General features: G+C 42.4%; 1 protein-coding gene across 2 annotated transcripts in view; it reads left to right on the top strand.

The window, feature by feature from the left end:
• Nucleotides 1–15340, top strand: part of TAL2 (TAL bHLH transcription factor 2) — a 30935-nt gene extending 15595 nt beyond the window's left edge. For both annotated transcript variants that reach the window (XM_077345374.1, XM_077345375.1), the window contains one exon: nucleotides 12461–15340. In XM_077345374.1, coding sequence (XP_077201489.1) covers nucleotides 12461–12833 — 373 coding nt within the window. In that variant the 3' untranslated portion in view covers nucleotides 12834–15340. The remainder of the gene's footprint in view (nucleotides 1–12460) is intronic.
• Nucleotides 15341–15807: the final 467 nt, after the last annotated feature.

Genomic DNA, 15807 nt, shown 5'->3' with positions numbered 1-15807 from the left:
TGTGTGTGTAAGTGTAATTTTCCTGAGCATGCAATATTTCTCCTGGTTATAAAGTAGTCTGTGGCAGTGGAATAGTTTGTTGGGACTCCCTTTTTTGCTAGATTCAGAGCATGGGCATCCTTATTTTGGGAACCCCGAGTACACTCCAGTTGTGCATGAACCTATTGCAGGCGACTAGAATCAGCGGAGCAGCACTGTTGTGTACATGCCGCTATTTTTTCACACAATTCTTGCCATTGTGGAAGCTCTGCCGGCAGCAGAGAGATTCCGTTTGGTCTGGGTTGCATTTCCTAGAAGAGGCGGTGTATGTTCCACAGCACACAAAATCCAACCAGCCCTTTCTTGAGCTTTGCAATAATGCGAAGAACTTTACAAGACTTTTATCACCCTTGGGAGTCAAACCACACAGAAGCATTTGCGCCCGCCTGTTAAAAATGCTGCTGCCCAGGAGTGGGACAGTGTTATGCCTTCTTTGCACAGAGTTATCCACAGCATGGCATCTCAGTCGCAGGGAAAAGCCACTTGCCTAGAATCGTAGCCTCCTGACAGCATTTGGATATTCTGTGTGTCCTCGCATTTCAGAGTGCCAGGTAGCAAATGCGTTGCGGACTTCTTGGAACATTTTATGGTATGAAATGTAGTTTCACTGAGGATGTCAAAGGTAGAACTTGAAAGGACATTTAACTTTACAGGAAGTTGAGTCTGGATGTATGAGGACCCCCCCCCCTTCCACCTGTCGTACACAGAACAAGAATGTGTGACTGGACATTTGGTATATTTGGGGGAGGGAAAACCCTAGTCTTGCATTTGAACAAATGCTGTATGCATCTATGATTTGGGGTTTTCTGCAAGTCCTGTATCAGGCATCCTGGTCAGAAAAATACCATGTGTAAATGAGCCCTCTCTGCATAAGGATTGAGTTGGAAACGGCCATACAGGCCATCTAGTCCAACCTCCTGCTCAACGCAGGATCAGCCCAAAGCATCCTAAAGCAATGTAACAGAGCTGCAGGAATATTTTCTTTGAATGTATTTGGAAGTTGTGGCTCCCAGGTACTCGTGTGTTTGAAAGCCAGCTTGATGGCATCCGCTACACACTTCTTTCCTTGGGTGGGACGTCCTCTGAATGCTCATACATATGGCTTTATTTGCACAAAACTAGTCTGTTGAAAGGACTCTGTGTGTGTGCGTGTGTGTGGGTATACACATGATATTTAAAATAGTAATTTGTGTGGAAGATTACAATTTTCAAATTTAATTCCACCGGAAAAGAAAAAAAATACCTATAAACAAGGAAAAAACAAAATGAAACACTCATTCATTTAGCAAAAGGTTATTACGTGAATGGTCATGTTTAAACTGAATTAGTCCCCTAATAGATGCACATTTCAATTTCCTTAATATAAATAGGTACCAATACATGCCATCAATACATGGCATGGTCCAGCTAATTTTAAACAGCTTCAAGTCCTATTTGATTTCAGTGGTAGAGGTTTAAGCATCTGCTTAATGCTTGCATTTAAATCGATGGGATTTAAGAACTTTAATTCCGGCTGGATCTTGTCCATACTCTACAGTTGAAAAATCTCAGAATTTTTTCTTCTTATATTTTCCTGTGGATAAGCCTCAATGAGATTTTCTTTTAAGCACCCCACAGGGTATTAAATGTTCTGTGCAATTTGTTTTAAAAAATGTAAATTTAAAATAACTTTTAAAAAATCAACTGCAACCAATTGGCAATGCTCTTTCAAACAGGGGCTTTCCTGTCCAGTCCTGTCTTTGTAAGTCGGCCTATTCAGAATTGGGCTCAGACAGTGCGATCTGATGCAGACTGACTCCAGTCCAAGGCTGCTAATTTCCACAGGCATGGCCCAGAGCCTCTCTTTATAAGATCAGTTTGTGACTCTTGGGGTATTCGCTATTCCAATTGGTATGTTTGGGCAATTCTAATATAAAAGCAGACCTCATTAGGAGATCCACTGCATTATTTGGAACGATGTCTCATTAACTGCTGTGGAAATTGATTGCAATATAATCACCCTGAATCTAAAATTCCGCAAGAGCTCTTGAATCCACTGCTCGTATGGGAGTTCCACGTGTGTCCAGCTGGAGCCTTTGTTATATGCATCGAACCCATTATATGGGTTGGGGTGATGATTTTAATGTTGGGTTATTTATTTATTAATTTATCCATTTGTATTCCGCCCTTCCCCAAAAGCTCAGTGCAGATCACATCAAACAAAAGTACAGGTTCACTAAATATATTAAAAAGTAAAAAATTTTAAAACCCTGAAATGTAACAGTTACAACTACTTTAACCTAAAAACTGCCACCTTCTCACAGGAGAAAGGGGGAGATGGATCATATGATTTCTATATGGTTGATTTTGGGCAGGGAGGCCAACATTATATAAGTGCTAACACTTAAATACATAAATAGTTGTGTTTGTTTTTTTTGTTTTGTTTGGTTTTTTGCTATGAGGACATGGACGTGCAGTGCCATCCAGATCAGAATTTCAGCTATTTAACAGGCTTAAAGGGCATAACTTTGTTTAGGCTTGCAATGTAAATGCATGTTGTAAACCCCCCCCCCAAAAAAAAAACCTTTATGCAGTGTTTAAAAAGCTTATGGAAATAAATTTTATTTATACTGATATACATATATATATATACATAAACTTTATTTACATGGTACACATGAACTTACTAGAGTGACTGCTTTGACAGACTTGCCATAAAAGTAAATGACCACAGGGAATCTCTACTCAGTCTGGAAGGGAGATTCTTAATTTTGTCATTGTTTTTAAAAGAGCCACCTGAAATAGCTAAAATTGAAATACCAATGCTGACTTGGGGTATCGTGCAAAGCATTTAGCCTCTTGAAGGACTGTTTAATGTTGTCAAGTCTCAGTCAATTTGTGGCAACCCTTTTCAAGGGAAGAGATACACGGAGGTGAGTTCCCATTGCCTGCTTCTGCAAAGAGACCATGATCTCCCTTGGTGGTGTCCCATACCAGGTTCGAAGCAGGGTGGAGTCTACTTAGCTTCCAAAATCTGATGAGATCAGGCTAGTTTGAGTTCCAGCTCTGGGCCTTAAAAGGACTAGAAGACTTCAAACAGGGATAATGCAAGCCAGGATTCAGTTAGGGTTGCCAGCTCTGAAGATTTGGGGGTGTAGCCTCAGAGAGTAGAATTTGCAGAGGAGAGGGATCTCAGGAGGGAATAATGCCATATAGCTCACCCTCCAAATCAGCCCTTTTCTCCGGTGGAACTGATCTTGATCATCCTGAGAGCAGGAGATCTCCAGGGAACACCTGGACATTGGCAACCCTAGGTTTAATGCAGAACTTAAATTACAGAGCAGGGACACAGAAAACAACAACCCAAAATGTGCATCTTATAACTGAATCAAACTTGTATCTAACTGATGTTCCACTACCAGGCAGAAGAGGAAGGAGGGTGATTTCTTTTAATTCTTGTAGCTGATTCAGTCTCCTGACCACCATACCTCCCAATCAATGATCCCCACAGTCAGTTATTTTTGTGGATTGTAGGGAGTTGCAGATAGCAAAGGGAAGGTGGGAAAACTCCATTATCATTGGTAGAAAGCTAGCATGATCTAGCCTAAGGAGTCCCTGTGTCTGGGACAACAAGGACAGGAATTACAAATCAGAGGATGTGGCCACTTGTGCCCCTGGGCCTCTGTATAGAAAATAATGTCTAGCTTCAGTTCCTGCCAGACCTCTTGTGTGTGCCGTACTGAACAGGCAGAACTGACTATTAACTACTCAGAATGGTTTTAACCTTGTTAGCTAATTGATAAATTGATGTTTTATGATTCCCCTCCCATTTGGAATTGGGAGGAGCAAAGTGGAGGGGTTCAATGGCTTGCAAGTTGCAGCCATTTAAACCTAACAGCAGATGGACAGAGCTGCCCTGGCCCTAACAACCAAACTGAACCAGACAAAAGTCCGGGAAATGTTCTGCTAAGCTTTCCCTGAACATTGGTTTGGGGGCTATGAACCTGGCCACATTTGTGATGACTCTTGGCTCAATTTAATGTGCTGTTTTCTGATACAAAACCAAGGAAAGGCCACAACATGTATTACTTCATTAAGAAGTGTATGAGCACAGAAAAACATCCATGCTATGTTTCTAGTGAATTTTATAGACTGGATCTTACACACTTCCATCTGTCAAGTGAGGAGGCATCCACCACCAAAAGTAGCCTCCTCACTTAGCAGAAGGGAGTCGCTGGATTGTTTAAGGTAACATAGAGAAGTGAGAAGTATGTGAGAGGGTTGGATTTCATGGAAAGTGCTCGCAGCGTCAGATCTTCCTTACCTTCCCCCATGAATTCTCTGTAATGCTAAAAAATGTGAATGCAGAGAATTTGCTCTGTCAGGCTTCTTCTTCTAGGAGATAAGGAAGAGGTGGTTTGCCCTGATTGCCACTGCTTACTGCGTACACACACACACACACACTGTGCGCAAGTGAAGAAGATTCACCTCCCTTTGTCATGTTCTCATCATTTGTAGGATCCAACTCTATTCCAGAGAAAAAAGAAGCATGCAGATAGGACTGAAATCTTGACTCTGATCTTAAAAATGACTGCAGCTTTCAATGGACCAATTAAAGATTGAAAGATTCCAAGGTCTCTTGAGCTTAAAAAAAATTGCTGTGAAGAAGGTCCCAATGGGAGGCCAGGCTAGTGAGCTGTTTCAGATCTCTTATTCATGGGGAAAACTAATTTGCTTTGAAAAGAGGATATCGGAAATAGGCTGCTGGACAGGCCTTCCACTGAGATTTTCATCACTGTATTTTTTCTTAACCTCAAGGGCATTTGGGCTCTTCCAAGGTCACTGCCCAATAAAGCACTATAGCTTGGAGAGGACTGGGGGCTTGAACCTAATTTGCAGACTTCTTTAGATGCTAGGACACAGGATCTTTTAAAAAATCTTTCTCATGTGTTTATATTGCTTTATGGATGTGTAAGTGAAGATGATTCCTGTAAAGTGTATCAGACTAAAGAAGGTGTATAGCAAGAAGTGCTGAGAGGGGGGAACCAAGAGGGCTGCCAAGCCCTGATGGGCCCAAGGAATCTCCTGTCCAAGATTCCCATTGCCACTGACCAGTCCAAGCACCAGTGGAGCAAAAGAGGGGAAAAAGTCAACATCACCAATAAGATTATGGCAGCTAGCTCTAGGAACTGCTGGAAACTCTGTGGTTTTACCATAGTTTCTGACAATTCTTAGATAGGTGTGATGTCATTTCTGGGTTTTCCTGGAAAACCTAATGTTGGCCCCATGTCCTTGCTCCCTAGACTCCTGCTGGTAGTTTATTTGTTTCCGTACAATATTTTGATTTAGGCTTGCAAACTCGGGATTAGAAAATTCTTGGAGCTTGGAGGTGGTGTCTGAGATTAATGGAATTTGGGGAGGGAATGTGATGCTATAGAGTCCACCTAAGGATGCCACTTACCCACTTCTATTGGGAAGGCACTCCCATCCTCGCTGGTCCCCACTAATGTTCGAATGAGCATGGGGGTGGGATGGGGCAGGGGAAATGTCATTGTGTTACAGCCTGACAATTTCTAACTGGAAGTGGCTAGTGACATTCTACTCCATACTATAGAAATCCACAGGGTTGCTAAGAGTGTCACTACAACATGGTGGCATCATTTCTGGCAGGGTTTTGGTCAGATAAATCTTAACCTTGCCTCCCCACCCTCTTGTCTCCATATGTGGACATTCTGCATAACTAATATAAAAAAATGATAATCTGTTTTATCTATTTATATGCATGGCTGATCATTGTCATGTACAACCTTGGTTATCTGAAGAAGAGCTGGTTTTTATATTCTGCTTTTCGCTACCCGAAGTAGTCTCAAAGTGGCTTAGAATCACCTACCAGTCCTCTCCCCACAACAGACACCCTGTGAGGTAGGTGGGGCTGAGAGAGCTCTAAAAATTGTGACTAGTCCAAAGTCACCCAGCTAGTTAAATGTGAAGGAGAATATTGATGCACAATATGCTGAAATACAACTGGCACCAGAGCCCTAGTGTTTTATTCATTCATTGTAGCTTAACAATAAGCATGCTAAATATATTGCTTGATTACTTCAGCCTGTTTCGTATACATTCAATGAAAAAGAACTACACCATTGATTTCCAAATGTTACAGATAAGAGAAAAATGAAATCAGCAGGCCAAAATGATAAGTCTTACAACCATTCTTGTTTGGTGTATAAATCATATAATTTCTGGGCAGAAATTATATGATTTATACACCAAATAAGAGTGGCCATTTTGGCCTGCTGATTTCGTTTTTCTCTTATCTGTTCCATATACATGCATATTCCTCACCTGATTTCTCTATATTTGAGTAAGGCTGTTTTCACATGAGTGAGGATTCAACATGTTGCTTCATTGCCTCTGCAAATGCAGATGGAATGGCAGTAGACCTTCAAACACACACCTTTTCTCTGCAATTTACTGAATTTGTGGTCATTGTGGCTGCTGTAATGATTTGCTGCCCTATTTGTTTTCCTTCCTTCCTTCAGGTCTACTAAAATAGATAAAATAAGTGGCAAAAGATTGTTATGGTATTATAGGAATTAGGGATGTGTGTTTATATATTTCTGGTCTGAACATGTATCTGAACCATACCTTATAAGCGATTTCTGGATATACTGTTATGTTCAGATGGTATTTGGGATGTTAAGGGGTACCAAGAAATGGGTACCCAAAAAATCCTGGAAATATTTGGGAGTTACCAGGAATTTCAGGAACCAGCCTTATGGGAAGGGTGGGAGAGAAAAATTAAATCAAATTTAAAACCTTTTTTGACTCCCAGAACTGTTTTTACTTTAATCTTACTGCGTGTCTGTGCTTTGCTTAGTTTGGTATTGGCTTGCTATTGTGCTTTGGCTTGAATTCTGCCCTTTGAAATCAATTTCGTTAGCGTTGCAACATTATATTCTTTACGCACATTCCTTTTCACTGGGTTTATGGTTTGCTTTGGATTCTCTGGTTTGACAGTTGTTGGGCTTGGCGCTGCATTCCTTGCTAAATTGATTTTGCTTGTGTGGATTATCTGTTTTGACATTGGCTTGAATGTTCAGATTTGGCATTTGTCCTGTTAGGCTTGCCATTTTGTCCCATGCATCTGCTGGGATTCCCTGGTTTTGCTTTGGGAGGCTTTTAGCCAGTAGTCGCCTTGCTTGCTCTCGAGTGTTTGGTTACCGTTTGCCCTGGAGAAAGCTTGGAATCCACCCCCATTGGAAACAGTGGAGGATAGATTCCCTGTAGGGAATCCCCCAGAAAGATTCCCTGTAGGGAATAGTGTAGCCAAATAATATCGAAATCCCAAACAAAACCCAGATATGAATACCAATCCAATATTTGGAATACTGATATTTTTGGCTCCCTGATATCCAGATCTTAAACAATACCATTTTAAAAATCTGCATCTCTAATAGTAACAACATTTTTAAAAAGACTTTTAAAAGGCCTCTGGGAAGATGACACCTATGAGGAGCTGATGATGGGGAAACAGTACTGGTGTGTCCAGAAAAATGTTCACTGCTCCTTTTAGATAATGGGCTAATATGCCAGTTCTGTGCTAAATTATATACGTAACTAGAAATATTGTACAACTCTTTGCATTGCCGTTCTCTGTCCCATCAGAATACAGACAAGTTCTTTTCTTGCCTCTGAGCGTTGCTGCTGCTTGAATGGCCATTTACACCGAGACGCTTGGCACAACGTGGCTTTGTGTGAGTCCCTGTTTGTGGGCACTGTGGCTTAAAACAGCCTGAATCGATTTTACACAGAAATACTGCCACAGAGCCCCCAGCTATGGAAAAAGAGATCTTCATCAGTCCTCCCAACCTGGCAATGGACTTTTGTGTAGCAGACTGTCTGTCCTGCCTATTCTGGCATAGTTGGCAATGATACTTCCATATTGCTGCTCAGGACCGCAATCTCTTTGCCTGGACTTGACTCTCTTGGGTAAGAGACAGACCAAACAATTGTTCTTCAGAGAGATGAACGCGTTACCTGGATAGATACACTATTTTCTATGGTACATTCCCAGTTCAGTCCTAAGTATGACTTTGGAAGAGGCTGAACAAAATTTGAGTCCAATGGCACCTTCAAGACCAACAAAGTTTTATTCGAGGTGTGAGTTTTCGTGTGCATGCAAACTCCCTCAGACAACGGATGGTAGAGGGCTCAGACAATTAGTAGCAGGGCATCTGTCTTGTATGCAAAAGGTCCAAGTGCAATCCCCACTTAAATGTCTCAGTAGGTGATGAGACAGAACTCTGCCTGAGACCCCTGAAAGCTGTTGCCAGTCAGAAGAGACAGTACTGACTTGGATGATATGGCTCAGTATAAGCTGAGATCGCGTGCCTATTTACGTCAGTGGATTTAGAGGGATGCAACTCTGTTTAGGATTGCACTTTCACACTTTTGTCATATTCATCATATTTGGTACAACAGTTTTTATAGGTTTTGAAGCACTATAAAACCTGCACAACCTATATGACGAGAGAGTGCACAGGATAAACCCCATGCTACTTGCAACGCATGGTGTGTGTGAACTATTCTCTGCCTACAGCTCAACTCCTCGTTCTTTTGTGCTCCTTACTGCACCTCATGGGCTAAGAGCGCATAGTATACAGTACGGGGGAGGAGAAAAATAAGTACACTTTGCCATGACCTGGACATTCCAGCCTATGCTGTAAGCTCACAGTATATGATATGGACTAATTATTTCATTTCGGGAATAAAACAGAAAATTTGCATTCATCGGAAGGGATCTGTATATTTGTGTTATCAGCTAGATATGGGGGGGGGATTTCACAGTCTTAGTTCAGTAGTGGAATGGGCTGCCTGAGGCAGTGGTGAGTTCCCTTTCACTGGCTGTCTTTAAGCAGCAGCTGGACAGCTACTTATGATGGATGCTTTAGGCCAGGGGTGGCCAAATTGTGGCTCTCCAGATGTCCATGGAGTACGGTGAGCCCCTGCCATGCCTTGGGCTGATCCTGCGTTGAGCAGGGGATTGGACTAGATGGCCCATATAGCCCCTTCCTGCTCTATGATTCCATGATTCTGTGTTACAAATTTGTATGGGGCTCAGAAAAAAATTATGTGTCTGTGTGTGTGTTTATGGGTGTGTGTGTTTATGTATATGTGTGTGTATGTGTGTGTGTGTGTATGTATGTATGTGTATATATATATATATATATATATATATATATATATATATATATATATATATATATATATATATATATATATATATATATATATATATATATATATCCTTCCTTTCTGCTTTCATAAGGGCCACAAAGGTGACTAACAAGTAATAAGACATGCATAACCATTCAAACCAACAAATATGCATCAAACCAACAAATATGCATCATTCAAACAATTAAAACTAGAGCTAAAATGTACACGATACCATCTCCGCAACCTCCTTTGGGATCTAGGCACAATTTTACAAGAGCATTTCATAAACATGCTGACAGTTTCTCTGAATGGAACATCCTCAGCACAAATTAAGATTCTAAACACTGGATTTCTATAAAGTTTAGCTATTGAAAAATTAACAAGCCAAAAGGGGGATAATATCTTAGTAGACAGCCCATAACAGAACTGTGAGGGTAGATTTAGGCCAAAGCGAAGCAGTTCTGGATCAGATCCATTTTGGTTCTGGGATGAAATAAGACTGATCTTGATGGTGAGATTCATTCCAGTAGAGATTTCTGCTTGCATTGCTAATTCAGCAAGAGGATCTGCTAGGAAATAAGCAAGTAGGAAAGAGAAATCATGAGGTGGAATCAATAGACCTGGATGTGGTCTGTGCATACTTACTAGGGAGTAAGCCTCACTGGATACAATGAGTCTTCCTTTTGAGTAAAACTGCATAGGATCTGAAGCTTTCCATAAATAGGATTTTTCTTCCCTAGTCAAATGTCAAACATCAGTGGGCCAAAAAAGGCTGGGGGGGGGGGGAGGGGGGCTGCTCCTGTTTGCTGATCTTGTGCAAATGTCAGAAACACAAGGATACATTTTTTAACATGCTACCTAATGGGGGACTCACAAAGAGGGCTGTTTGCTCTCAGGGCTTCTGTTGACAAAAGAGGAGAAGGAAAGAAAGGAAGAGGGCCAGCTGTGACAATCCTTACGCAAATATTGTGGATCATGTTGAAGTGATCTGCTAATGGAACACCCATGACCTTTTGTTCAGGGAGCATTTTAAGACGCTGGAGTTGTATTGCTTCCCTGGATTTCAGTCATTATTTTATTTTGACATTTTTATTCCTCTTTCTTCTGCACACAAGATCTCCAAAGCTGTCTTGAGTAAAATTAGCATATCTTGGATAGAACAAAGTCGGAGTCCAGTGGCACCTTTTAAGACCAACAAAATTTAATTCTCGGTACAAGCTGTCATGTGCAAGCACACTTCTGCAGATGCCTTTGCTGGTTTCAGATGCTCCCCTGCAGCTAGGATGCTACAGAATTTGTTACTGTTGGAAGCATACATTAGAACTCAGAGCTCTCTGTGATGATGTTGACATTAGAACTCAGAGCTCTCCGTGATGATGTTGCCTTGCAAAGGATTGGGGGAGGGGGCAGCCTCAGTTTTTCACAGGCCTCCACTGTACATTCATTGAAGTCCGTTCCACAGTGTTGGCTGCCAGTGGAGCCAAAGGTGCTGTTCTGTCTGCATGGAGACACTTATGATTGCAGTGAACAGGGTCTCAATTCTTCCTTATTTCCCCCTCTCGCTTAGGTTCGGCAACCTCCAGGTGGGGCCAGGAGAGCTCTCAGTATTTGAATTGATCTCCAGAACACAAAGATCAGTTCCCTTAGTTGAAATGGCTGCTTCGGAGGGGGGACTCTATGGATTTACCTCCCTCTGAGGTCTCACCCCTCTCCACCCTCCATCCCCAATCTCTGGGAATGTTCCAACCAGGAGTTGGCAGCCACCTGTCACTGCAGACCCTCCCTTCTATTTACATGCAAGAACAGAATTTTGGCAGGCTCGGAGGCAGGGGAAGCAGAAACTCTCACTCTGACTTTTACTGCGTGGGGATTTGGATATACCCTTCTGGAGGCAGCTCACTCATGAGTGTGTGAACTAGCCGTGCTTGGTTATCTGAAGGGCAATTTGGAATCAGTACTCCAAACTGCACAATGGGGGCGGGGGAGGATGGGACAGCCATAATTATTGAAGAGCAGGCAAACAGAGCAAGCCTGCACCTTACAGACCCAGATCCACAAGCTATCCCTGGGTCTGCATTGTTTTTTAAAACGTGGCTGTGGCGGTGTACTCATAGAAGTGTGTGCACTTGTGTGTGTTTGTGTGTGTGTACACAAGCAGGTCAAAACCTAAGTAGGTTGAAAGCCCCCTCTCCACTCTCCTGCTAATTCCCACTGCATCACCACCGCTGTATTAAAAAATCCTTTTTTTCAAAAAGGAATTAATGGGATAGCCTGGGGATTTGGCTGTGCAGGTGCATGCATACACACACACACCTCTGCTGTCATGTCACCCATGATTTATGGAGACCCGTATGGTTTTCAAGGCAAGAGTCATTCTGCATCACAACCCTGGTATTCCTTGGAGTCCTCCCATCCGCATAGTAGCCAGGGCCGACCAGGCTTAGCTTCTGAGATCTGGCCAGCCTGCGCTCTCCAGGCCAGGGATGCTTGGAAGCATAGATCAGTATTCCTCTGAGAGTTCATGCTTGGGGGAGGGGGACAGGAGGAGTTGTTAGACCCTCAAGCTACGATCCGGGAGACTCCAGTTCAAAATCCCCACTCTACCTTAAAAGCTGTTGGGGTGACCTTGAGCCAGTCATCCTCTTTTGGCCTAATGTGCATCATACAGTTATGCTGTAGAGGTGAAATGGAGGTGCGAAGAGCACTGTTGTGAGGCTCTTCGAGTCCTCATTGCGGAGAAAAGTGAGCTACAAAAATCCAAATCAAAATAAATACATGGAATTAATAAATAGAGGAATGGGAAGGCGTCTGTAAGCCGCTTTGAGCCTCCTTCACTTAGGGAAAAGCGGCATATAAGAACCTCCTTCTCCTTCTTCTTCTTCTTCTCCTCCTCCTCCTCCTTCTTCTCCTTCTCCTTCCCCTTCTCCTCCTTCTTCTTCTTCTCCTTCCTCCTCCTCCTCCTCCCTCCCTCCCTCCTCCTCCTCCTTCTCCTTCTTCGTCGTCTTCTTCTCCTTCATCCTCCTCCTCCTCCTCCTTCTTCTTCTTGGAATCTCGGAATCTCATCTGCATGTGTACAAATGTTATTCCCGACCAGTGAATCCCTTTTGGTTGCTCTTCTGGTAACCGTATAAATTAGGGGTACAGGAGGGAGGACTCCTTTATGATGGCATGACTCAAGCATTCCTTTATGTACCTCTGTCATTTCTTCTTCCTCCTCCAGTTCTGCCGGCGTTTTAGCAATGACCAGAAAGATCTTCACCAACAGCAGGGAGCGATGGAGACAGCAGAATGTCAACAGTGCCTTTGCGAAGTTGCGCAAACTCATTCCAACTCATCCTCCCGACAAGAAGCTCAGCAAGAATGAGACCCTCCGCTTAGCCATGAGGTACATCAACTTCCTGGTCAAGATCCTGGGAGAACAAGGCCTGCAGCAGACAGGGGTGGCTCCTCGGGGACGGATACTAGGGCTGTTCCAGCAGACTCCAAGTCTGGAAAGCATGGAAGAACTGACGCTCATCGAAGACTCTGAGGTCCTTTCTCCTAACACAACCAGCAACGTCCCTGAGTGCTGGTCAGAAGAATCCTCACCCTGAAGAACCTCCAAACAGGGGGAACGGGCCCAGGGGTCACCTGACAGTCCCCCTTTACCTAACTTGTGGGTTGTTTTGCCTATGTATAGTATTTATATGTATTTTTTCTTGCTCTTTTATCCAGTGTATTTTTGTGTGAGGTTTTCAGGGGATGCTGACTGGTTTTCAGTCACTAAAAGAGGAATCTTCCATCTCTGGAAAAAAAATAATCAGGATTTCATCCCCTCACCTTCGTAGGAATTACTTTGGTTTTGACAGACCACAGGAAGCTGTGAGGGAATTGGTACTTCCTTACTCTGGTGATACCTTGAAGGAAGCTGCTGGGGCTGATCATTTGTCGGTTGAGCAAACATTTCATTCCTAGGTTGAAGCCATTCAGGAACTGGCCGTAGGGAGGAAATGTTTTAAAAAAATCGTTTCCAATTTATATTAAAATGCTTCGGGCAGCTCATTCCACAGAGGGCATCTGGTGGTTTTCTTCAGACAGAAGCTGCCATCGGCTTGAGAGGATGCAAGTAGAAAGCATTTCTCACATTTGCAGAGTGAAAAAGCGTACGACAGAGGGGATGGACTGTGCTTGACATCCCAAGTTTAAGTTGTCCCCCCAAAAAGTAGATTCAGCTGGAGACGACCAAGGAAGGCTCTGCAGAGGAATGCAATGGCAAAGCATCTTGCTTCACACTTGCTATGGAAAGCACTAGTTGGGGTCACCCTAAGTCGGTTACAACATGATGGTATATATATGAATTGCTTAGTGGTTCATTTCAACAGTGGTATGAATTCAGTTCTGTTTATTTGTCAGAAGAGGCAAATATTCAGATTCATTTAATACATTTGTCAAAAAGGCTCTTAGGTTTGGCTGGGTGTATAGACATGCCTGCAAACAAGAATGGGTTCAAAGCTCTATATCCCCCCGCTGTTGCTCCTGAAAGAGGATGTGGCATATTGGCAGAGAAGTTCTGGGTTCAGTCTCTCGAGCAGGGGTAGTCAAACTGCTGCCCTCTAGATGTCCATGGACTACAATTCCCATGAGCCCCTGCCAGCAAATGCTGGCAGGGGCTCATGGGAATTGTAGTCCATGGACATCTGGAGGGCCGCAGTTTGACTACCCCTGCTGTAGAGGCTCCAGTAAGATGAATAAGACAATGTGAAATGTCGCCTCTTGAGACACTGAGGAACTGGTGCCAGTCTAAATGGACAACGTCAGTCTCAACAGACTGATGGTCTGAATCAGCAAGGCAGCTTCAAATCTTCAAGTGTTCAGCCTCCAGATCAAACGATGATTGCCTGTTCTCACAGAGCAGCTCTGTCAGAGCTCTCTGAGCCCCACCTACCTCACAGGGTGTCTGTTGTGGGGAGAGGGAGGGAAGGTGATTGTAAGCTGCTTTGAGAGTCCCTCAGATAGTGAAAAGTGGGATATAAAAACCAACTCTCCTTTTTCTTCTTCCTCTTCACCTTTATTTAATGTTCTGTTTTCGTTCGTGATTTTTTTTGGTGTTGGTCTGATCAAAAGTTTGTGAGCTATTTATTTTATTTTTTGTATACTTTCCCAGCTCTTAAACTCTTGGAAAAGTTGCTCTGAGAAAGGGAAGGGCTGTACAAATTTAACTTATATGGGAGTGGTAAGATACATACCATTGTAAACATTTTTGGGGGTGCACTTTCTGTGGGTTTGGCTTTTTTTTATTGACCACACAACAGCAGTGCAGTAGATCTAGGTGCCCTGAAAGAACCCTCAGCATTTGCAAACGTTTGGAAAAAGTGTAAGAACTAGTTGGCTGAAAACAATTATGTTCTGAGAGTCCTGCTTAGCACCTGGGTGCACCAACTGGTCTGTCACTCCATCATATTATAACCAAAATCAGGAGTCTGAATCTGTGCTGAATATATTAAAAACATTGCAGTCACTTTTTGAGGTTTTTAGAATGAGGACTGGAAACATTATGTATTTAGACAATAAATTATACTAGAGACTGTCACTTTCAACTTTAAAACATCAAATTAAAACCCTGAGAAATCATTCAGTGGTTCTGAGTGCTAAAGCTGCCTCCTGAGAAATTTATTGCTGGTCTAAGCTGACATGATAAAACAACCAAAATCAGGTTGTGGTCTCCATATCCATGTGTTGGAGAAGTCAAAGCTGTTCTACATATACCAAACAAGGAAAAATTATTTTCTTGAATAGAAGATTGCTCTGAGGCAAAAGAAACAGGTTTTTAATGTTAGGTTTGTGAAAAGCTATCCTTGTAGCAATGTTTTCTGAATTGTCCTGCTTAATTTTATAGCAAAGGCTTTGTTCTTCAAGACAAATAGTATCTGGGTTACTACCACTGTGCAACTTGCGTTTTTAAATAGTCTTATCTACCAAAGATTTATTTTATCAGCACTTTTTATGTTTTGTGATTTTCCCCTCTGTATAGTTATGAACAAATATTGTGTGATCAGTCCCCTTTTCTGTATACTATGCTATTTAATGGCTAATATATTAAAGAAATAACTTATTTACAAAATCTGTCACTTTATTTTTTGTAATAAAAATGAAATACCTGGAATTGGACAGTATTTACACATGGAACAAAGTGGTTGCCTTTCCTTAAATCTGCTCATGAAATTTGATGGGCAGCTTTGTAGGGGTTGTGTCTTTGTGAAGAATGAACACTTGAGACTTTGCATCTTGAGAGATGTACAGGTTGAGCAGATGGAAGGCAAGCATGCATATGGCCTTACCAATCAGAAGCGACTTCTGCCCGTCAGAAATCTCATATCAACTTTCCCTGCATAATCAGCTCCATGAGTTTCCTATCTACCACCACCTGGCAAATTCAAGAGCGGTCCATTAGGCCAATGAGATACAAACAGAAATTCCAACAACACAACTGCATACATGCAAAAAGATATAGGAAAATGCAAAATATGGTAAAAGATGTGAGTCTTATACACACATCTCACAAAGTGCTTGAACTTGCACTATCAAGAA

The sequence above is a fragment of the Paroedura picta genome, chromosome 7 (assembly GCF_049243985.1).
Source record: "Paroedura picta isolate Pp20150507F chromosome 7, Ppicta_v3.0, whole genome shotgun sequence".
NCBI classification, from domain to species: domain Eukaryota; kingdom Metazoa; phylum Chordata; class Lepidosauria; order Squamata; family Gekkonidae; genus Paroedura; species Paroedura picta.
This window is presented reverse-complemented; position numbering and strand designations above follow the sequence as displayed.